The 23,193-nt window shown below is 39.4% G+C and overlaps 3 protein-coding genes across 4 annotated transcripts in view; 1 reads left to right on the top strand and 2 right to left on the bottom strand.

The window, feature by feature from the left end:
* LOC139811252 (dynein regulatory complex subunit 5) overlaps positions 1-11,220 on the bottom strand; it is a 31,357-nt gene extending 20,137 nt beyond the window's left edge. Inside the window, 4 exon segments of the mRNA XM_071775416.1 lie at positions 98-289; positions 750-1,022; positions 2,543-2,604; positions 10,976-11,220. Of these exon segments, the coding sequence (XP_071631517.1) occupies positions 98-289; positions 750-1,022; positions 2,543-2,589 (512 nt within the window). The 5' untranslated portion in view covers positions 2,590-2,604; positions 10,976-11,220.
* LOC139811255 (A-type potassium channel modulatory protein KCNIP1) overlaps positions 1-18,296 on the top strand; it is a 106,837-nt gene extending 88,541 nt beyond the window's left edge. Inside the window, exons 2-7 of one of the 2 annotated variants that reach the window (XM_071775422.1) lie at positions 3,046-3,115; positions 3,186-3,256; positions 5,706-5,978; positions 7,920-8,212; positions 8,560-9,344; positions 17,887-18,296. In XM_071775422.1, the coding sequence (XP_071631523.1) occupies positions 3,046-3,115; positions 3,186-3,256; positions 5,706-5,978; positions 7,920-7,967 (462 nt within the window). In that variant the 3' untranslated portion in view covers positions 7,968-8,212; positions 8,560-9,344; positions 17,887-18,296. The remainder of the gene's footprint in view (positions 1-3,045; positions 3,116-3,185; positions 3,257-5,705; positions 5,979-7,919; positions 8,213-8,559; positions 9,345-17,886) is intronic. The other variant, XM_071775423.1, reaches the window with a different exon arrangement.
* On the bottom strand, positions 16,309-23,132 carry Lkrsdh (lysine ketoglutarate reductase/saccharopine dehydrogenase). The gene is made up of 10 exons (XM_071775410.1): positions 22,651-23,132; positions 21,774-22,256; positions 20,881-21,106; positions 20,076-20,403; positions 19,328-19,691; positions 18,483-18,805; positions 17,919-18,168; positions 17,538-17,801; positions 17,069-17,450; positions 16,309-16,660 (listed from the first exon to the last, which is right to left on the bottom strand). The coding sequence occupies exons 1-10, from the start codon at positions 22,744-22,746 to the stop codon at positions 16,545-16,547; spliced, it is 2,832 nt and encodes a 943-aa protein (XP_071631511.1). The 5' UTR covers positions 22,747-23,132; the 3' UTR covers positions 16,309-16,544.
* Between the last annotated feature and the right edge of the window lie 61 nt (positions 23,133-23,193).

Consider the following 23,193-nt stretch of genomic DNA (forward strand, 5'->3'; position numbering starts at 1 on the left):
AGGTATAAGTCGCTTCGATTTGTCTTCATTAATTTATTATTATTATTGTCAAGCATAAAAACTAATTGAGAATTTAGTATATACTAATTTGCTTTACTTGGTCGGTACAAGAGAGCGAAGCCTTATGACGTGTATGTGGTTCTTCACGAGAGCCATCAATTTCTCACATTCCTCTCTTTGGGACTCGAAGTAGCTCGCTTGCAAAGTTTCCAGATACTCGGCTAAGTGGCGTTCGCAATATAATCGCCGCCATGAACCACCGTACTCGCCCGGATCGTTATGTTCCCATCTGCGACAATAGGAATTAAATCGTACTTGCGTACGCAAATCACTTTGACAAATCGCTTTTAGTATCAATTGATTATGCCTTTTAAAAGCACCCGCAGTTAATTGCAGTCTGTTGGTGTGAAATTCATGTTTTAACGTTTTAACGTAAAATATTTTCGTCCGTAAAAGACGTATAAATACGTCTTTTACGGACGAAAATATTTTTGCAAGATAAATTGGAAGTTGAAACAAAATTAAAAGAAGATTTAAGTCAAGAACTATCAAAGTCAACTAATTATAAAGAGATTAGAATAAAATTGGAATGAAATTACAGTCGATTAAAGTTGAATGAAGTCGGCTATTATTTGGCCAGATTAATCCATAATTGCGACGTAAAGTTCAAGATAGAGCGTTTTCGATAATACGTACTATTACATAATAGTATTTCACATAATCGAGAATCGATAGATGCTCCGTTCTACCTGTCCTTGGCCGAGCGTTCCCAATAAAACTCATCCTCGATTCTCGGTATCGTCAACTCGAAGGGTAGATTAGTCGGCAGTGTTTCCAGCAACACGTCCCTGTCGGCGCACGTCGGCAGATCCTCCAGAACAGCATTATCCTTCCAGGCCGAGACTATGGTACGAAGCGCGAGAATCTTTAAATCGGGGATTACGCCGTCGTCCCACGAGGCGTCTTCCGCTCGCAGCGTCCGTCCTTGCTCTTGCGGTAACAGCGAGGTCTCTGGCGAGCACCTGCGAGCCAATTTGCCAGGATAAACGTTAAAAATTGTTGAATGAGTAAAGCCAATATTATTCATATATCCAATACGAAGATGTTTATTTCGAGGATTGTTGTACCACACGTGACGCGATTTCTTGCGATACCTTGCGTTGTCGAAATTGAACTGCTTTAAAAGGATATACCTAGGGATATACTTTACTTTATTCAAGAAAAACTCGATTTGCACGGTATATACGGAATCAGAATATATGAGGCGAGATAAGAGAAGATACACGTGTCGCGAGGACTCCTATAAAACTATACCATTAGAAAAAAGAAGAGAGAGAGAGAGAGAGAGAGAGAGAGAGAGAGAAGAGAGTTCAGATATACGTGCTAATTTATTGCTCTAATCCCGAATTTATCACTCCTATCTATTCGCAGGCAATTAATATCAAAAGTGGGGATGCTGTCTTCACGTTACGCTAGCACAAGCACCCCCATTCCTGAATAACACGTATAGAGTACCGTAAACGGCGTAAACGAAAGAATCGATATACCAGAATTTTGTGCCAATTTTGTACTCTAAAACGCTCCAAAGAGATATCAAAAGTATTGAATGGTGATGATTTTGAATGTACCGATATGCGGTTACCGTAACTGCATGAAAGCAAAATAATCAAAAATAAAAAGTTAACTATATATAACATTAAACTATTGGCGATGTCAGTGTCATGTACAAGAGTAAAGTGTATTAAACAAATTAGTTTCTGTGCCGATTGTGGTATTAAGATGATCCTAGAATTTAGTGTTCTTAATATCCTTCTTATCCCGAATTTATTGCTTACTATTTAACTTAACACAGTCGATCGACATTGCGACGGTGTTAGCGTCACGTACCTACAAGAGTAAAGTGTATTAAACAAATTGGTTGCTGTGCCAATTTTGGTATTAAGATAATCTTAGAATTTAGTGTTCCTAAAATGTCCTAGTCGCGAACTTAAATTGCTTACTATTTAACTTAACGATGCGCGATGTCGAGACTTTAAGTCAAATATAGTAAAAGTTAAATAGTTAAGTTAAATAGTGAGCAATAAATTTGCGACCAGAACATTTTAAGAGCACTAAATTCTAACATCATTTTAATCCAAAGTCAGCACAGCAACTAATTTGTTTAAAATACACTTTACTCTTGTACGTAACGCTGACATCGCCATACTCTCGGTGGACTTTGTTAACTTAAACAACGAGCATTAGATTCCAGACTGGGGTAGAGCACTAAATTCCAGGATCATTTTAATACCAAAATCAAGACAGCAACTAATTTGTTTAAAATATATTTTTCTCTTGTATCTTTGTGTGTTTTCGATAAATTTTGAAGTTGTCTTGTAAGTAATAAATTCAAAAATAAAGTATTTAACGAGTATTTGATTGGAGAAACAGTTTAATGTTATATCTATAGCTTAATAGAAGTCTGTGCGTATAATACCCGAATTTTTTTTTAATAGTAAGGGTGCTAAGTTTATAAAGGTCCATTTATTCTATTCCATTTTACCTGTAAGCTGCTATAACATTCTGCGGTATCGTGTGCGGGATCCTCATTGTTCACGTCCGTTTCTGCACAAAGATGGAAAACACGATAGTTACTTCACCAGAGTTCGCGAAATGTCCACATAGATGATTTACGATATGTTTGCTGTTTCGACATGCTATTTCTTACCCGGGGGATACGAAAATATTGCGGATCAATAAAACTGTTATCTATGCAATTGGTTTTATCAACTGTCTCTCGCGCCTGTATACGATCTACCGCCTCGACATTAAAGCGACCGATGTTATTCTGTGCTTTATTGATGGAGGAACGAGTCACCGGTGTCTCGCCAGTACATATTTTCAAGCCACAGAATATCACTGCTCATCCGAACAAATAGTCCGTCGGCAAATATATACATATATATAGTATATGGAGTGTCTCGCTTAATCTCGCCCTGATAAAACTCTCGCGGAACTGAGTATGATCATTTTTCACGGCTTTTTTCTCTTTTCTTTTTTTTCCAGGAGTGCCCCGAGGGAGTAGTCCACGAGGATTCGTTCAAGGACATTTATGCGAAATTCTTCCCGCACGGCAGTGAGTTTATTAAATAACAGCCCACGTTTTTGCGTAATTAGTTAATGGCTACCCCTCATGCGAATTGCAGACTCCAGTCCCTACGCCCACTACGTATTCAAGGCCTTCGACGTTAATTGCAACGGGGCCATCAGCTTCAGGGTAATTAAGTCTCTCTCTCATATGTAATGTGTAGTCTTTTCATGAATTTATTAATTTTAACTTGACTCAATGTCCGCTGGCGTATATCTTCGCACTCGAATGACGGCGCGCGACGTGTGTTCTCGTCTTGAGATACGTCGCGTATATCTTTTGTGCAAGGAAATTTTCCTCGGCGTATGTTAAGCACCTGAATGTTATTGCGCGTACATTTATCAAGGAAACGAATAGTCTAGTCAAATTGTCATTTTACCTGAACAAAAATCCGATATGCAAAATTCCTTTTGGGGGGTGTTGGAGGCATGTAGAAAAGCTTAACTCTAAGTTGGCGGGACAAAATATGCGGAGGCTTTTCCGCCAAATCGTTTTTTTGCAATAACTCGGCTCCCTGGAAAGCTACAGAGAAAATAAGGTGACCAATTTGTAGCTTTTTTTGCACTCTACAATTTATGTTATATGACTTTTTTCCTATAATACGATGGGTATTTGCCGACATATTTGACGATATAGAAGCGATTTAAGATCGATTACTTATATATTTATTTTCGTCGTTTTCGTCAAATATGTCGGCAAATATCCATCGTAGGAAAAAAAGTCATATAACATAAATTGTAGAGCGCAAAAAAAGCTACAAATTGGGTCACCTTACTTTCCCTGTAGCTTTCCAGGGAGCCGAGTTATTGCAAAAAAACGATTTGGCGGAAAAGCCTCCACATATTTTGTCCCGCCAACTTAGAGTTAAGCTTTTCTACATGCCCCCAACAACACCCCTCAAAAGGAATTTTGCATATTGGATTTTTTTCCAGGTAAAGCATGGTTTCCCGACAATTTGACTGGACTAGAAGCAATTATTCGGAAATTCTTAAGTAAATTTTATTCATTCGCGCTCCTTAATTGATTGTCAAGTACACAAAATATACTTCATAAAGAGTAAAATGCACATATTTTATTTATAAGATATGTTATTGTTTATGTAAATAGTAGCTTTACCATTGACTATTAACTACACAATAATAATAATAAATTATCGAGACGAAATGATAAAGCGATCGTGTGCTATTCGATTAAGTATAATGTGAAACGACCACATCAATTTTAAATTTAGTGCATGATTATCGTCAATCATTCGAGATTTAATCTAATTTGGTTCGTGTCTAATTCAAGCCACGCTTGATTCGCTGCGTATTTTATGCCGCGATTCCCGCGGTTCGGTCCTACGGTCGTCATTGACGCGCGGATAAAATGCGGGCGCGACGAACCTCGGTAGGAAATTTCGGCAAGCGAAACGCAAATGTCGATGCATCTATATATGCGGGCGGACGATGCATGTCCGGCATTTCGCGATAATGATGCGGCACGCGAACGACCCGGGGTCGCCGGGGTCGACAAGCCGGGGCCAATTGAGCGGATCGTCTATCGGACGAATATAATTAATCGTTTTTACGATAAACGCGGAATACGCATCGGAATATGCATCGGATATCGAAGGACAAAGTGCGCGCCTGCGAAGCTCTCACGGGGCGGCTGATCATCCGTCATTCCGCGCGAATGTTGCGCGTACGAGGATTTATTGCACGGCTGCGAAGGCAGCTTGATGCCTGAACATCGGCATGCGGGAGCTTTCAGTGGCCCAACAAAGTACTCGCGCGGGACACGAACTCGGCTATGTTCCGGGACATGTGGATATTACTTTATTTGACTAATTTCCCTCGCTGATGCTTTGCGTCACAGATGGTATGGTTTTTTGGGGCATTTTTACGGGTTTTTTTTAAATATATGCACCCACGAATAACTTTGTAGCTGTATATATAACAATATATTGCTAGATATATAAGCAATTTAAACAATAAATTGCTTTGGTTTATATAATTCGTATAATAATATAAATTATAAAAATTGTTAATTTATGAAATAATTACATATTGTTGTCAAAAGTGTAGAAATAATTATGATGATTTTATTTAATTTTATTTAAAAGACATTACAAGATAATCAATATGGCAATTCAATTTAAGTTTAAGTTTACAAGTTATATTGCTTTTTTATTCAAAAAATGCATTTGCATCATTATTGCAATCATAATTTAAATATGCAATATTATATTATTGTAATATTTTTCTATATTAAATTATCTATGATTATTACAATTTTATTATTGTATAATCTTCTACTTCGTAATGGAAAACGTCAACGCGAGCACTCGTTTTAAAGAAACAGTTAACTTTCTCTCTGGTTTTCTGCTTCTTTCGCTTTTTTTACATTCATTTACGTCAGAACCGTTTCTCGTTATCCGTCGAGTCGTGAAATTTTATTTCAATTTTTATGGAGTTCAACAAAATGGACGATCTCGGACGAGATTTGGTCCAGAACACTGGAGAATGAAGCGCACTGTCGTTCCGTCGCGCTTCGTATTAAAATCGCGCGCGACTTCAGACAATTCCGGGGATTGCAGGACCTCCTCGTGACGCTGTCGACCCTGCTGCGGGGCAGCATTTATGAGAAATTGAGATGGACCTTCAAGCTGTACGACATAAACGGCGACGGCTGCATCACCAGGGGCGAATTGGGCGAAGTGGTGACGGCGGTCCACGAGCTCATGGGCAGACGGCATCACGCCGAGGAGGAGAGGAAGGCGAGAGAACAGCTGGACAGGGTCTTCAAGAAACTCGATCTCAACCAGGACGGTGTTATCACGATCGAGGAGTTTATCGAGAGTTGTTTGAAGGTACGTCTGGCCGTGAAATAACTACCAGCGATCAAGTAAATGGAAAGTATACAGGGCGTCCTTACCGTCGCACACTTTTGTCTCCGTAGACCCTTTGAGTATGATACGCTGACTTTTCTTCGACGCTTTTGCTATCAGCATGTCTTGCTATCACGTTTTCATATTGACGAACAGGCTATTTTAATAATACCTTCAACTTGGTTAAAGTTTGAATAGAATAGAAGAAGGTATAGTGAACTCGGGACACTCTGTATGCATTCCCTTCGTAAATGAATGCCAAGTTCCTCGAGATATACATATATACGAGAGATGTCCCAGATCTGCCGGGTGTTCTTTCAGTTAGTTTCAACTCGCAATTTCAGCCAAAGAGAAGACTTGGAACGATTCCCTCTTTTTGAATTAAGCTCATAATTTTCTATGTTACACATCTCGATAATTAACTGTCGGATTATATATTTCTGTTAAAGTAATACTCTGTTACATCTGACCAAGAAATACGAGTTCATTATCCATTTAGTTCGGTAATTAATTTGGCAAAATTATTTGACATTAAAGACTGTTGAATATCTTCGTAATTAGGTATTCTCATCAAAGAGTTTGGTATCAAAAAATATTTCGCGAAATATTTGCTATCGCTGCAAATCCAAATGTATTATTTTAGCTGAAGTTCTCTTACTTTCTAAAAGTCGAATAATTCATATCTCAAAACGAGTAAAATAATTCAAATGTAACGAAAAGTGAGCATGTGCACTTCGAGTGAATCGCCACTCTAAGAAAGAGTAAAATTATGCTCTATAAGTTGGAGTGAAATCGCATTCTATTTGAGTGAAAGAGCGCTTTTTTCGAGTGCAGTAAATCAATATCCATAGAAGTGAATTACGTCGCACTCTACAATTTTGAGTGCATGGAAAATTTCATTCTGTTAGAGTCATTTATCAGTCGATCTTTAGTGAATCGTGATTCACTATAGCTTTTAGAGCGAGATCGTATCACTCTGGTATAGAGTAGCCGCATTTACTCAAATTAGAGTGCATGACAACCTTTTCTTTTTGGGGTGACTATCGCAATTACTGTAATATATTAGTAGTGAAACCATTCTATGAGATTTAGAAAGTCCCTACACATTTCTTAATGTGATTTCTTTAAATCACATCGTTTAACACGATTGAACGTATTATCTTTTAATTTAATACGATTAAACGTATTAAATGACGTAATTTAACACGCAAGAAGCATGTAAAAAGAAAAGTTTAGTCAAATATGTCAGTTTTAGACGTTTATGCATGTAAAAATGACACACTTGAATTTGCAGTGATGTAACGAACTTACAATTCTAGCGATGGAAATTACATGCACAATAACATATACGAATATATTGCTTGAACAATAGATGCACGTGAATTCGCACGCGGTGCACGTGAGGCGCGAATGCAAGAAACAAAAATAAGGACACACTGGAGATTAATCGATGCTTACGGAGCGTGCGCGAGGTTGTTTGTAGTTTGTTCAGCGTTCTTTCGTCGATAACGGAATAATATACCGGGCAAGGCATGCGACTTGCAACCGTCGCGCTGAAATCGAACTGAATGGTTTTCAGTTGATCAAGAGACGGTAATGTCTCGCGCCAAAAGTATACGCGCAGCGAGACCCCGTGTATCTTTACACGAGTAAAGTTGAGTTGCGAGTAAAGGAGAGTTGCGATTATCCGAGATTACCGGATCTCAACAACGGCTGAAAACCGATCAAATTCTAAGTAGGCTCAATCGATAGCTTCGGTTTGAATTATATGATAAAAGTGTTTTTATTTTTTGTCTACATATCCTATACGAGCGGAGATATTGCGATGCAAAGTTTCCGAATCTGGAAATTTACATTTAAGTTAAGAAACACCATCGCCACCAGAAAATCTTGCCCGGTTCATATTTTGTGAACTTGACGCAGGACGATGTGATCACACGGTCACTGGCGATGTTCGACTGCGCGCTTTGATCTCCGGCTAAGGACGAGCCTTCAGCAGTGGTCACCGCGACGCCGCCGACACCGCTCTCGACGACAACGTTCTCGCAATCCCTGTCCCCGTCGCCGCCGCCGCCGTCCTATTCCCTGCTGCCACCTATCCCGCCGCCTTTGCCCTCTCAACCGCCACCCGGTTACACCGTCCAGGATCAGGAGCTCTATCTACTTCTGGCCGCCCACTGGTGGAACCAACCGGAGGCACCGCTCTTTTGTTAAAGGTAAACTCGCCGAGGTTTAGATTTTCCCGATACTCGCCGAAACCGCTGAGAGCTAGGGGATAACTGTGGAGCGTGTCAATCCAGCGACAAATCCCTCGAGGAATTCTCGAAGACGACTCTTCCCGACGAAAATTAATTGGGAGGCTGAAATATTTGTTGAATCTTTTTTCGATGTTATTTTGCCAGCTCAAGCATCGAATAATATTAAATGTTAAAGCGTACTTGAGTGATCGAGAAGCGAGTTTTCGCTACTTATTTTTATTCTAAAACTTTATAGACACTTTTTTTATATTTTCTTATTTTTTTCAAACCTTTTATGGTTTAAGGCCTTGATCTTCCTCTTTTAGGGCAACGCGATAACACGACTCCTAAGCGCCGTAGAATAGCAATCGAGGTCTAAATCTATGGAATCGACGAGCGGATTTCCCGGCATCTTGTTGCCCATTCGTTCTGCGACACGTTGCGCAAGCAGCACGAGGACACGGTGCAAGGTGTCGTCCTTATTCTCGCCGACTAACGGAGCTTAGCCGAAAGTTCAGCCGTTTCGAAAACAGCACGCGGTACCCGCGGGGACCGTTGCTTTACGCAGCGCGAGAGACAACGTCTCGCGAACGATCCCGCGACGATGATTGCCGGATATTTTGGCAATCACGGAACCGACAATTGGCGTCGATCTCTGGCAAGGGTCGAGCGAGAGTTGCAAGAACGATCTAAGGTCGAATATTAATGCGCGAGATAGGTATACCGCGGAACTCCTACGTTGCGATCTCTCGCGCTTTAGACGCGAAGAACGGCGTCTGAGGAAGAGAGGATACCCTCGAAAACGAAGAGATGCCGGGCGAGGGCTCGAACAAGAACACGAGCGAGAAGATCTCCCGCGATCGAAGAACCTGGTATCGCGAGAATTCGTGCCAAATGTTGGGAATTTCAGACTACGATGATGAAGGAACAGGGGGGAAACGGCGGAGTTTGGTGCTATGCGTGGCTGTGAGTCGGAAACTACAGCACGAGAACGAGGATTCTAAATTGTTCTAGAAAAAAAAAGAGAAAAAGAAAGATAATTATAGGTCACCCGAGGGACGTCGTATCCAGTTTCGGACGTTTGCGTTATTCGCACGATTCTATTTCTACGGTAGGTGTTAAAGACGAGGATCATAACGGATCGATCGCGCGACTTTGCGTTACCAGGAGCGTTCTCACGACTTACGAGAGATCGTGTGATTCATTTGGAAACACAATCGGCCCGTATTCTGAACGCATTTTTATCGATAGATGTGCGTCCAGAATACGGGCCATCTTCTCCCTTAATGATAAATAACGCTTTGCGTCGTAAAAAAAGAATCTCCCGCGCTGAGAAATTAGTCTGAATTTCCCTTGTTGTAGATTATCGCTCGACATTCGGAAAGATATGTTATTTTGTTAAAAAGAGAAAAATGTATCACATATGGTTATATGTACAGGGTACGTCTCGCCGTTATCGCATTGCCTCCTTGACGGCGATCGTTTCTCGGATAATTTGGGATCCCTGTATAACGTAGTATACGCAAATTGACTTTTCTAGTCTATCATTTTAGTTTAAACACTCCGCATAATTGTTGTACTCGTCGATCTCTTTACATTCTCCACCGTTACGACCGTTTATTACGATCGCATGGTCGCGACGATTGCGTATCGCGAACGGCGAGGATGATTTGTACGTTTTCGACGTGGCTGTGCGTTTCGGTCTCTCTCGATTAAATTGTTAGCCACACGATGATCATCGACGAACGTAGATATCATACATACGTACGTACTTTCGTTGGTAGGTTCGTAGGTTGAAAACTTCGTTGTACACCCTTTTCTAGACCCAATCGATTCTAACGAGTCTCGCGGGCATTCAATATTTCTGCTGGCGAGGGTACGGCCAATTTTTTTCGATATACCAAACGCATACCGTATCGGCCGATGCTTGCTTATTAGCAAAATTTAGCAATTCTCTACCCCCCCCCCCCCCAAACATCTGCGAACAACTTTTTCTTTCGTCGTTGATTTGTCGTGACACGCAGCGTACACGCTGATGCTTACCGGAAAGGTATTTTCGGTTCTTATCAATCCGACACTTTTTCCTTAGCGATAGTTTCGCAATCGATATTTGCCATTCAATCGTATTCACCGATATTGAAGCCGCTGACAAGAGATATTGATCGCCCCCGCGGACTCCTTGTAAGCGTTCATAGCGTTGTAGGTGTACGTGTGCGAAGCATCGATTTTCTAATGTATCCGATATTGCGAGTCGTATATAGGCGTGCGGGTGTTGCGGGGGGCATACGTCAGACTAGCCGAGTAGCGGAAGCCTGAGCGGCGATTATGCCCGATCTACAATAGCTGTAGTAAGCTGTAGTAAGCCTCAAGCCGTAAGAAATTGACCAATTACAGGCGAATGTGAGGAGAATAATCGACTGTGATTGGTCAGTTTCTTACATCTTGAGGCTTACTACAGCTTACTACAGCTATTGTAGATCGGGCATTATGGATTATCAAAATCGATTACAATGAAACACCAAAGCTACCGTAGTTAGCTGTTACTTAAGTATAAAACGAGAAATATAATATAGTACAATTTATATATACATACATGTATGCATATACGTAATTTAGGATAAATTCGCGTTTAAGCGCCCGGTCGTCGAACTCGGGAAAAATTCATTCATTCTCAGAAAATGCACGTCGTTTCGTCGATACGCTCTATACAAAATACATCGCGCGATCACGATCCACACGTACCCCTTTGTAGTATCGCCCGTCACCGTTGGCGGTCCGCATCAAGCCAGAAACTTGGGATCGCCGTTGATCGGTCGTCGTGATCGCGAGACTCGTCGCGGGATTTTCTCTTCCCGGAAGGAATTATCGTCGCCGAGCGACGGATGGGACACAAGACACGAGGCACCTCGCCGGCGGTGGCTTTCACGGGAATCGGGAATGGAACTATGGAACACGCGTGTTGCTAGGCTACGCCCTATGGCGCGTGCGTTTCTATAACGACTAATCAACGACTTAATAACGGCGAGATCGCACAGCTTTTCCATCGCGGTCGAGCGCGGGACAATTAAGTTGAGTTTACGCTGAATCTCTACAAGACACAGGGTCACGTATGTACATACATAGAGGATAAGGTCATCGGATCAAGAACGCTTAAATGTTAAAACCTTATTAAAACTCAGGCAAGAGATTCAAACAAATTGCGCTCGGACAAGTCAAAACGAACAAATAAGAATGTTCGAGCTTTAAATCCGAGTTCGGAGGTAATGTTCGAGTTTGAAATTAATGGTCGATCGGTTCGAAGATTTTGCTGTTTGATTAGCTCGGACATCTATTGCAAACAAAAAAAATTATTGTTTGTTCTATTTTAAACATACGAGATTAGATCCAATGGATCGAACAGTTCGAATTGTTCGATATTAAATGGTCTGAACGATTTAAAATCTTGAAATTCGTGCTGTTCGAATTATTCAGTCGCACGAAAATTCCAAGCGCTAAATGTCTCCCTTGGATTCGAAGACGCGAAGAAATTTATAAAATACGATTTAAATGGCTCCGCGAAGGATGACGAATGCAGTTTCCTTTTCCTTTTCTTTTCTTCTTCTTTTTTCCTCGATGATCTCTCGTAATCTCCTTTATGATCCTTTTATATTTCCCGTATACTGTACTTATATAAAAAGATGTTGCATCTCGAGTCTGTGATCGCACTCAGAAAGCTAAGGAGTTATCGCCATCAAATGTCAGGACCGAACTTGGAATAAAAGCACATATACATTGCCGGCCATTAATTTGCGAACGCTTACAGGAAGTTGTAAAAAATATAAGAAAAGAGGACGGCCGGTCTATATATAGAAGCTTCTTTTAACGTCAAACCGTCTTTTTAATCGCGTCGGAGTCATTAATTTGCGCGTGTCGTTAATTTGCATCAGAAGGAAATTATCCAACATAATTATTTAATATAAAATTATTTAACGTAATTATTTAAATAAATTGCTTTTACGCCGGACGCTTCAATATTTCGTAAGCGTTGTCACATTAATAGCTCTTTTTTAAGATCGGAGGGTATAATTAAAATAAAAGAAGTAATCTAGCAACATTAATGCCCGTGATCAACGGTGCAAAACCGCTGCGATTTTCTCGCCATGATAACTGTCGACGGAGGATTTATATTCTTTAGGATATACGAGTGTGTCGTATCTATTTAGAGTGATCAACGCCGTCCTGCGACTTCGAAATGTAAACGCAGATTTGACCGAACAGGATCGCGTTGATCACTTCGGCTTGAAGAGATAGCGACACACATTTATTTATTATATATATCTTCCTATGGTCTCTCGTCGATGTATATTTATATACATATTGTAGCGTTAACCACGGAGATATGTATAATCAAATACATTTTTTGTGAAATACCTACACCTTAAATCTCTGCCAGCATGTTGATTGATATTCAATGTGCCATGCGCCGTAAAATGTTAACGTAAATCGAGAGCCGCGGGCACGCGAATTTTTGAGATATCGAGCCGAACTTTTCTAGCAGACTTTTTGCTATATTTCCCATCCTATTTCCCAGACTATATTTCCCACACTTTTTCGGAATTAATTCAATTGCAAACGCGCAGACATCGGGACAAACTTCTCCCATCGAGGCATCTCCCTTTGCTTCTGTACGTATCGCAATAGAAGACTAATACCTATGCGCATAAACTGTACAAACACGGGATACCGTATATTTTTTATAAATTTTTGTTATCTTTTGCGAGGCACGAAGGATATTCGCAAAAACGTTTCTCTACGCAGATTTCATGTAATAACCGGCAATTTTTGCTGATTGCAATCCGGTATTAAACAGAAGAAAAGCACAAAAATTCCTAAGAAAATACTCAAAAAGCATAAAAATAAAAATAATTGCGCTAATACCTATAGAAATATTCATGAACACGGATACGTGATTTTATTTGAATATAATTCGCGCGTTGGTTGATGTTTAACAGTTATTAAAAAGAAACATGCCTACGAATTTTAAACTGAAAGAACAGAATTCTACACAAAGCAGAATTAATTGAAATCTATTTGCCTCTAACTATATGTATACTATACATAATAAATTCTCGAAATGAATTGTGAAATGTTCCTAAAAAGGTAAAACTTAATTATATCAAGCGCTGGATATACGTTAATGTCAAATCATTGAACAGAATAGAAACGAATATATAAATTATTTAGAAATTATTGGTTCTGTGTAATAAAACTTTATATTTCGCACGAACTAACTAACAGGATCTTCTAAGTTGAACTTAGAAGATGAACACTATTGACACCTCCAAGAAGTTAAAACACGACTAAATTCCGTCGAGACTAATACGAAGCATATAATAAATTAAAATATAATTGATTACAAAATAACTTAAAGTCAATACTCAATTTGCAAAAATGATGTTTTTGGACAATAGTCCTACTATCTTTTTTTAAAACGCGCGTTAAAATAATGTTATATCGGTGGCTCGATTGCGTGCATTTTAAATTTTAACAAATATGTTTAACAGGCACACCGTTAATTGATATGCGGCGCTGATTTTTAATTTTGAGGGTACGTTTGGGATCGACCTCCGACTGTCGAGTACCACGGGCGATTGGACAAAGAATGCGTAACAAATCGAATCAATCACGATAATCCCAAAAGACGAGAGAAGAAAAAATATACGAGGGGTGAGGCGGGGAGTGTAGCTGAACGGCAACCTAGTCAATTTATTAAGGTTTAGAGGACATTAGGAGATTTACCGTACGATATTGTAAAAATTGCGTGGCTTTAAACTTAAATATTGTCGAGAAGGATTACTATTACTAGTCATATTATCTCTCTCCTTCTATCTCAATCACTAAATGAGGGACATCAGTCTTAGCGAGCGCGAAGATAGTCTTCATCCCGTTACGTGCGCTTAACGGCGTTGTAAGCGTGATAGTCACGGAAATTGCGCGTAAAATAGTCAACAAGATCTATCGGACGGAGGCCGTCGATATTCGAGTGAATTATTTCCACGTTCGAATCTATTTACACTAATTATCACACCCTAATTACTTTCTAATTAAACATGCATATAACATAATTATATAATTTTATGCATCTATATGTTTCATGCACTATGACGGAGTTGTATAATTGTAATTATCTAAATCTATTTAAATTATTTATAAAAATTGTAAAAAATTTGCGAAAAATTTAGTGAACTAGTTTAGAGAAGAATAAAAAGAATTAATATTATAAATAAACTTTGAATATTGTTTAGATCTTAACTCGTCCGATTACATTATCTCCGGCGTTTTGTCTAACATCTGTCGTAATTTTTATTTACATGAGAAAACAGAGCATGCAGAGACAAGTTGTCACGGACTATTCGAGCGTAGATTTACGTTTGAAGCTCGAAATATCGGCGCGGCTTCCGAATACTAATATTGCTCGTGGAAAAAAAGGGTGTCACAGTTTATTAAAATAGTTAATCACGTAATATCACTGGTTATATTAGAGACGATACAATTGTTGAGCTTGGAAGCACTTTTTTATAGTGAAGTTAGAGTTACGATCGATTAGCGAGATCCTCCCTCGCGGGCTCAGATCTGTTACTCTTTATAGTGATAATACAGAATACGCATATTACTACAGTGTAATTATGCAGAATGCATTAATTATATCTCATACTGCCAATCTGTAAATCATCATACGTAGTTTCTAATTAATGACATCGATAGGTAATTTCTAGGTAAAGATCATGGATAGGGTAGGTAGGGGTTTCTTTCGGGACACTTTAACGAATCGTCGAAATCTCTTTGCGCGCGTAGCATTTCTATATTTGAAGCAAATTTCACTTTTTCAACAATTTTTTTCTTTTACGGGGACATTCGAAAAGTATTTAATTAGATTGGATCTTTTAGTATATTCTTCTTGCAACTGATTAAATATTTTTTGTAAAAGAAGGATGTGCCCCCCCCCCTTACATCTCTAAAGTCCTCGTAAGCGCTTTGTAAAAATTATAGTCGGTCCAGTAATTTGTAAAACTTACGCAAAGGCCAATTAGAGATTATTAGAAATTATTCATGAAAGTTACGATCACGTTCACGCCATAGTAATTTGCGAAACAATTAAAAATTATTTTAACCGCCATTGTAATAGTAATAGATTTTATAGTATGACACAAAAGAAAAAGTTATTTGAGGGTTATAGTTTCAACTTTAATTTTAGAAACGAGGAGCAAACATCAAATTACGTCACGCACAAGGTCCAACATTGAATACCGATGTAGCTTAAACTATTTATCGCTTTTAAATAATAAAATGAGTTATCGTACTAAAACTGGAGGAATACTTTTATCATATACAGCGTCATTATTCGCTTTTATAAAGATAATTGAAAATCAATGGAATCTATTTAATTTTAATCGTTTTAATAGATTTCATCTGATAAGTGTCGTTGCAAAAAATTTCAATTATTGTATGTGCATATGTATGAAATAATCGAAAGTATATCATTGTTTATTATACATATTCTTTTGTGCTATTTAGCACAAAACTTTGTCGCTTAAAATAGCAGTAAAAATCATTGTTACTAGATTTGTCTAATTCTTGCAAAGCGTTAGCGAATTCGTCACGCAAATCAATTAGTCGTGTGACAGACGCACGCGACGTGCAAATCACGACTGCAAATTAATTACTTTACTGGTGCTTCGATAGTCTTTCTGATTGTTCCGGTGCGTAAAATCGTTTCGTTTTCAATCAAATCGTAACGAGTAGAGGCGAGAGTGGTGTTCCTGTGTTATCATTCTAATTATATCTTAAGGTGATTAGATTTACTGAGACAAAAAGAGATTGCAATAAGCGAAATATCATTGTATTGTTAGCGATTTTCCACACTGGGGTGGCAATATCAATAAATGTTCAATATATCAAATTAAAAAAATCCCGTCTTCCTGGTTTTCCCATCAGACGCTTATTAACGCGAGAAACATTTTAGATGTAAACATTGATTAATATAAGACATAAGTAATACAAGTATAATTACAATAGAAAATGAAAAGAGAGTATCATAATTTGTCTTTTATTTTTTATTAAAACAATTCGTGATACTATGCTTATATAATTCATTCATAAATTTGTTAATGCTGATATGTGTATAAAATTGTTACAAAATTTATAAAAAATTTTTTTCACTTTTCGCATTATACATAAATAAGTAAAATATATTAACTTTTAATTTCTGCAATGCAAGGTATATGTACACATGGTCGAAAAACAATTATGGTATAAATTTGTGATGAATCAGTTATAGCCATTTAGAGGTCTCGAAGGATTGTAAGCCTTCAGTCCTCAGTCGATTAAGAATAGGTCGATATATATCGGGCGTGAAAGGCAGCACCATTCCACGCTGCTGAATTTCACCTAAATAAAATTAGATTGTAAGAACATTGGAGTAAACTCGAATAAGTACATATTCAATTAATATTTAAAGCATATTATGATTCATAATTTACGAATTAAATTAATATACAGATAAATCATTCAGATATCTTTTTTTTAAGGAAATTGCAGTATAATTTATATCGATGATTTGCTAAAATTTTCAGAAACTCTACTATTTTTCTATAAATTTATCATCATTGAAATCTATATATTTATATTACATTTTCTAATAATTTGATCACCTAGATATTTATGTATTCTTCTTGACAGTAATTTCAATATAAAAATTATTTTGCGCGATAAGAAAATGTAGCCTATAAGTGACAATTTTAAGCTGAGAAATTGAACAAATAATTATGCGAAAAATATCAAAGGAGGATTACGAACCATCCAGAATCATCTTGACGGCAATAGCCGCGGGATAACCGACCGTACGCGCCATTGCGGATTGTCCAGAAGCGTCTCCATAAAGCACCAAGTTGATCCCTCTGGATTCCCGCCTGTTATCCGGCCAAAGTATACCAATGTCGTGCCTCAGTATCACAAGATCACGCTCGTTTTTCTCATAATAGAGCTTCTTCGACAAGTAATGCGTAAGCGTGTCGAGAGGAGTATTCAGTTTCAGGACCAGATCCTCCTCCAAGAGGCCCAGATCTTCGATGGCCTTCACACGCTCCCACGAATTCACTCTTTCCGCCAATTTCTGCTTCAGGTTCTCGTAAAAGATACTGTCGTTCGCCAAACCGAGCAAGTTGCACGCCAACACTCGCTAGAATTTAAATAATTGAGGACAGATCGATTTTTTTTTATTTGCGGAATATTTCGCGTATATATGTGGAAAACCGGTGACACTCACCCAGGTGATGTCCGGCCCGTTCGGATGTAAAATCGGATGCGGATTGGGATCGATCAGACCGAGCAATTGCAAGCCTAGGATGGTATCTGAGAATCCCTTGAACCTGAGCGTACCACGCAGCACGGTACTCGCGTTTTGTAAGCCGTAGTAATCCCTATACATCGTGCTGTCTCGATTGGGAAAGCCTTCCAAGGCGAAGCCCGGAAGGAAATCCAAGTCCTGTACGGTGGACATTAAATCGCCGCCTCCCGCGATCTCCACTTCCTACAAGGAAAAAATATACCAATACGTGTCACTCTTTTTAAATAAATCCTGTTTGGTTTAATAAAGGATAAACCATTTCTTTTAGGGATAGATACGAAAAATACTTCAACGGCTCACCTGACCCTCGTGAAGGTATTTCGCTGGCGCCAGGGTGTTCAGCAGTGCACCTCGTGGGGACCAACTGAATTTATACCTCAGAGGATTCGAGGAACACTCCGGCGCGGGCAAACCACCGCACCACGAGACGAAGGACTCTATCTTGCCGCCCGCTTGTCTCACATCGTCGAAACACTCGATCGCCAAAAAATGATCGATCCCCGGGTCCAATCCGACTTCATTTAGCACGGTGACGCCAGCTTCTTGGGCTCTATCCACGAAAAAAACAAGATTTTAACTTACAATTAGTAAACATTTCAAGTAAACACGTTTGACGTTGTGTATTATGGCGATAAATTATATATATCTCTCTATTAAAATAAACATATTTTACATCTATTTTCAGCGGGATTCTAATCGCAAAACCCAACGAGAGTCACCATCATCGATTCCCTAATCCTAAAAATTGGAAGATTTTATTGAATCCTACTTTTTGCATTTATCAAGATTTTGCGTTGGACATATCGCATACGATTAAACATGGTGCATTTTAGGATACATGAACTCGTTTGTATTGATACTTACTCTTCGTGCAATGCCTTGACGTCGTCGTTCATATAGCTCGCTGTTACCAAGTGATTCTTGGTTTCTATACAAGCCTTGGCAATGACGTGATGCAACGAGTACGGCAGAAGGGAGACGACCACGTTCGCCGATTTTATCACGTCGTGCAATGTGTCAGGGCGATCGAGGACGTTCAAGAAGACTGGCTCCACACCTGGGAACCGATTGGCCAGCGCGTCAGCCTCATCCTTCAGCTGCGACGCCACCACCAGCCTTATATTCTTATCCCTGTGCAAATACTCAACCAAGGGTGCGGAAACGTATCCTGCGCCGAGAACGACCACCTGTTGGCACGTTGGCATAGACAAACAAAATCGTGATTCCGTAATATTCCGTTAATTTCGGCATCGCTTCAAATCTACTGTACTAGAATCCAGATTGCAATCGTACTAAATTGTAGAGATTTGAGATTGTGCGAGCTATTCAAATCGGGTGAGATTCGATTCAATTCGAATTTTTAACGATTCAAATCTGAACGATTCAAAAATTTCGAAACTAGATGGTTCGAATAATACGAATCATAAATTGTCGTTAATATTTTTGTTGTTTTACAATAAACGTTTTTAACAATTATTTTGGGTCTGTTTTCTGTTGCTGAACTGTCTGGACTAGTTCAGAGTTAATCTTTTTTACTCGACATTGGAAGGAAAAAGATAAACTCTGAACTAGTGCAGCCAGTTCGACAATAGAAAACTAGTAGACGTTAAAATTGTAGAATTTTTCGCGTCGGACTGTTATGTAATTTGAAAGATATAAAACAGAAGAAGAATATTATAGCGACGAACGCGCGAAAGAAAACATTTTACCGTTTTATTCTGCTGTTCTCCGTTATCGGCTTTATGCTTGCTGCGTTGATTCAGCTGCCTGAGTTCTTGGATGTACTCGAAATTGGGCGTTAATTTCCCATTGGACGCGATAATGGCGCTGTGCACGGCGGGGCTGAAGTTGTGCTCGTCCAGCGGCCTTTTCGCGTCCGATTGTATGATATCCAAAGCATATGGATACAAAAGATTGCCGAAGAAATCCGTCGATTCTTTCGGCAGTTGCGTGGGCATATTGTCAATCGAGCAGACCAGCACGCCGGGGCCCTTGAAGGATTTCGTGTCCTTGTTCCGGTCGGCATCGTATAGACAAAATGGCGTATCGATCGTCGTGCACTCGTTCATGAACCTTGCGTGAAAAATTAACAGTTGTATAACAATAATCATCTCACTGCCATTATAAAGCAAGATAAATTGAAGAGCACAATCCATGCCATAATTACTTAATATAATTTAAAAAATTTTACGTTTACAAGAAAATACAGTGCAATATATGCCAACAGGTCGTGCTTTGACATTATTATAAGTTGTTATTACATAATTATATATAAATTATTATATATCATATTATAAATTATATTATAAATCTATAATTAAAGTGTAAATTAATAATGATAAACAAATTATTGTATGATCATAATTATAATTATAACTGATAATATTGATGCAGAATTTTACTGTCTTCGGAGAAGACTTCTTCTGTTATACGCTTTTCCGAATCCCTAACACGTACTCGATGCTGCCGCCCGGATCAGCGGATATGTCGCAGATACCGAGCATCCGGTGCGGCAGGGCGGGAGCGCCGACGCTTATCGGCAGCCACGGGGTGTTAGCGGGCCTGAGGAGGTATTTCGCGTCCGGTATCGTCAACAACTTTGGCGAGTCCACCGCCCAGTATATGCCGTTGATAATGACCGAGGCATACGGCGCTATCTTTTTGCTGAAGGTAGAAATGTACAGCTCCGGATGCTGGTCGTACTCCTCGGGATCAAAACCGCCGCCCTCCTTCCTCTTCAGGTGATGCCTACGCCGCACCTCGCAACCGTATATCTTCGTCGTATCTGGAACGATTTGAAGAAGATATAAATACCGTATACTGATAAGAGATTATACCGCTGTGATAAATATTTTTGTTTACTCTAAACGACGATGGATTCCACGACTCTTGTGCAAAGAGTTTTATCATGGAAAAAAAAGAGAAAGATATATAATAAGATGATGCAATAAGAGTGACGAAAAGATAAAATATCTTTCTATCGCGAAGCTATTAAGATCATATATAATCATACAGCGCGATACAATATGATTATATTTAATGATTATATACATAATAATTATGGTATTGATTATTTTATTTCAAACAATGTAAATTAAACTGCGAATAAAAAATGTAATATTCTGTAATTTAAAGAAAAAGTTACATCAGTTTCAGAAGACCAGTTTACATGACGATTATGATGTTTGCGAGAGGGCTCGACGACTTAAAAGCGATAAAGCGTTTCGCGAGTTGCGAAACGACGTCGCGAGTTGGAACATACCGCCGTGCTCAGCGACTTTCCGCAACATTTCGGGCGGCACATATTCGTGAGGCAACTCTTGGAAGACCTCCTGACCACCCTGGCTAACGTTACCGCTGCCCGTGAAGACGAAGGTCAACGGGCCGATCGACTTCGGCATGGCGCCCAGCGCGATTTCATATCCCGCACCGCGGATCGCTTGGCGTGCCATAGCTGAATCTCTATAATTATGCGCCGGTCCAATGTGCTAATCAAACGATTAATTTATTATTAATTTATTAATTATTAAATATTGAATCGATAGAGACGTTCATGTTGTTTGGAATAACTTTCATCTCAATTAAAATACATGTAATAGTCTGATATTTTTTAGAAGTTACAATAGTATATAACAGATCTCATTGTGATCTCTTACACCCGGATCTTGATAATTGCTTATCACATGCACCTAGTTTATTTTTTCCACTACACTTTTCCACTAAAGGAGAAGTACAAGAATACAACAAACAAAATTTTATCAATTAGATAATACTCTCGATCTTAATGGGTCACTTAAAGAGATAACATTTATTTAAATTTTTATAAAATTTTGCAAAGATAACAGTGGGTAATTCTAAGTTTTTATACACAGTCTACGGTTTAAACTGTAGAGAAAATAAAATTGATTATTATCAATTTAATATAAACAAAAAAAAATTATATCTCAGAATATAACGTATATAATTTTACATTCTTTTTTTAAATCACGTTATAATTGATCCCGAACAACATGACGTCTATCAATTCAATGAAATATTTAATAATTAATAAATTAATAATAAATTAATTGAATGAATCCAATAGAACATTTAATTCAATAATAATTTCTGGATCAATGGTGCATTTATGATCATTTCTAGAATACATAAGCGTACCATGAACGGAGTATGGTGACCCAAGGCTAGCAGCCTCAGGCCCAAACCGTGAAGTATGTTCACCATTCCGGCGACCCCGGCGTACTTGCCGAAAGCCACCACTCTTTGGCCATCCGCGTCCGTGAGTTTCTCGTAGTCCAGGAGACGTATGTTCTTCTCCAAAATCGCGTCCAGGAGGGGCATATTACTCTCCTGGGCCTTGATGGTGTGCGAGAACAAGCAGTACGTCTTATTGGGTATCAATTGGTCCACCGGCACCTGCTTGACACCGAAGATGACGGAGGCTGAGCTGATGTCCTCCTGCAGCAAGGCGCCTGCCGCCTGGTAGGCTTGGGCGGGATACGCCCTTCGGTTGCTGGGCTGCACGATCACCTTCACGCCCGATCTGACGAGGCGGCGAACGTTCGCCGGGGCTAACGGTGCCCTCCTCTCCCATACTGATTGATCCTCTCGTCTTATAGCTATTACTTTGCCCTTAAGATTCTAAAAAGATTCGATGCGAGGAAACGCACAGCTTAATTAGTATGCTTTACGCATCTGCGATGGTTCGTTTAAAATAAACCTGCTTCTTTTGTTATTGATTTTTCAAAAGGAATTACCCAGAGGAATTTAGACCACCGGACGTTTCACACGAGGAGCAACGGAAGAAAAGAGTAGAGGAATTTTTTTAATTCAAAGCCCGACTTTGGAAATTAAGGAAAATTCAATTTTTTTTAATCGAATGAATAATTTCTATCGATTTTTTTCTCTCGTATCCACTCGGTTTTTCGCCGAAGAATGTCTGGTGATGTCTGGCGTCGGCGCGATTGATTATACGGATCGTCATCGAAATTATGCCACGTAGAACGCGTTATTTCGAACGTATCTGGATGCTTACACTTATACATCTGGCGTTATGGGTGACAACACGAGTCGCAGCGGTCAGCAGACGACGTGATTCACGTCCAGCCTTGATCAATCCTAACACCCGCATCACACCTTGGTCGATGCTGATTTAGCGGCAGTGTAAAGGTCGCCGGGAGGAGATCCGAGAGGAATTCACCAGTTGAAACCGATTCGCGGCGATCGCGTCGACTGGAATAACGCGAATCTCTCGCTTGTGTTCGAACTGTTTTTGAATGTTTTGAACAGAGTCAACAATGTATTACTGTATGTATTACGTTATACTACACGTATGTGCTCGTACGGCTTGGGTCAGTGAAAATGTCAGAAAGTATTACAAAATCGTCGATAAACTCGGAGTCACGCTCTTATCGGCATCGTACGACCCTCTGACCATCGTATACTGGCAGTACCATTGAAAGGAGCGTACGGTGCAACCCCGGAAAAATTTGTTTTTCTTTTCACGCGCGTTTATCGCTACCGGCCTGATAATGACGACACGCGCGCACCAAGAACAAATGTCTAATCGTAAACAATA

This window comes from Temnothorax longispinosus, chromosome 4, assembly GCF_030848805.1.
Source record: "Temnothorax longispinosus isolate EJ_2023e chromosome 4, Tlon_JGU_v1, whole genome shotgun sequence".
NCBI classification, from domain to species: domain Eukaryota; kingdom Metazoa; phylum Arthropoda; class Insecta; order Hymenoptera; family Formicidae; genus Temnothorax; species Temnothorax longispinosus.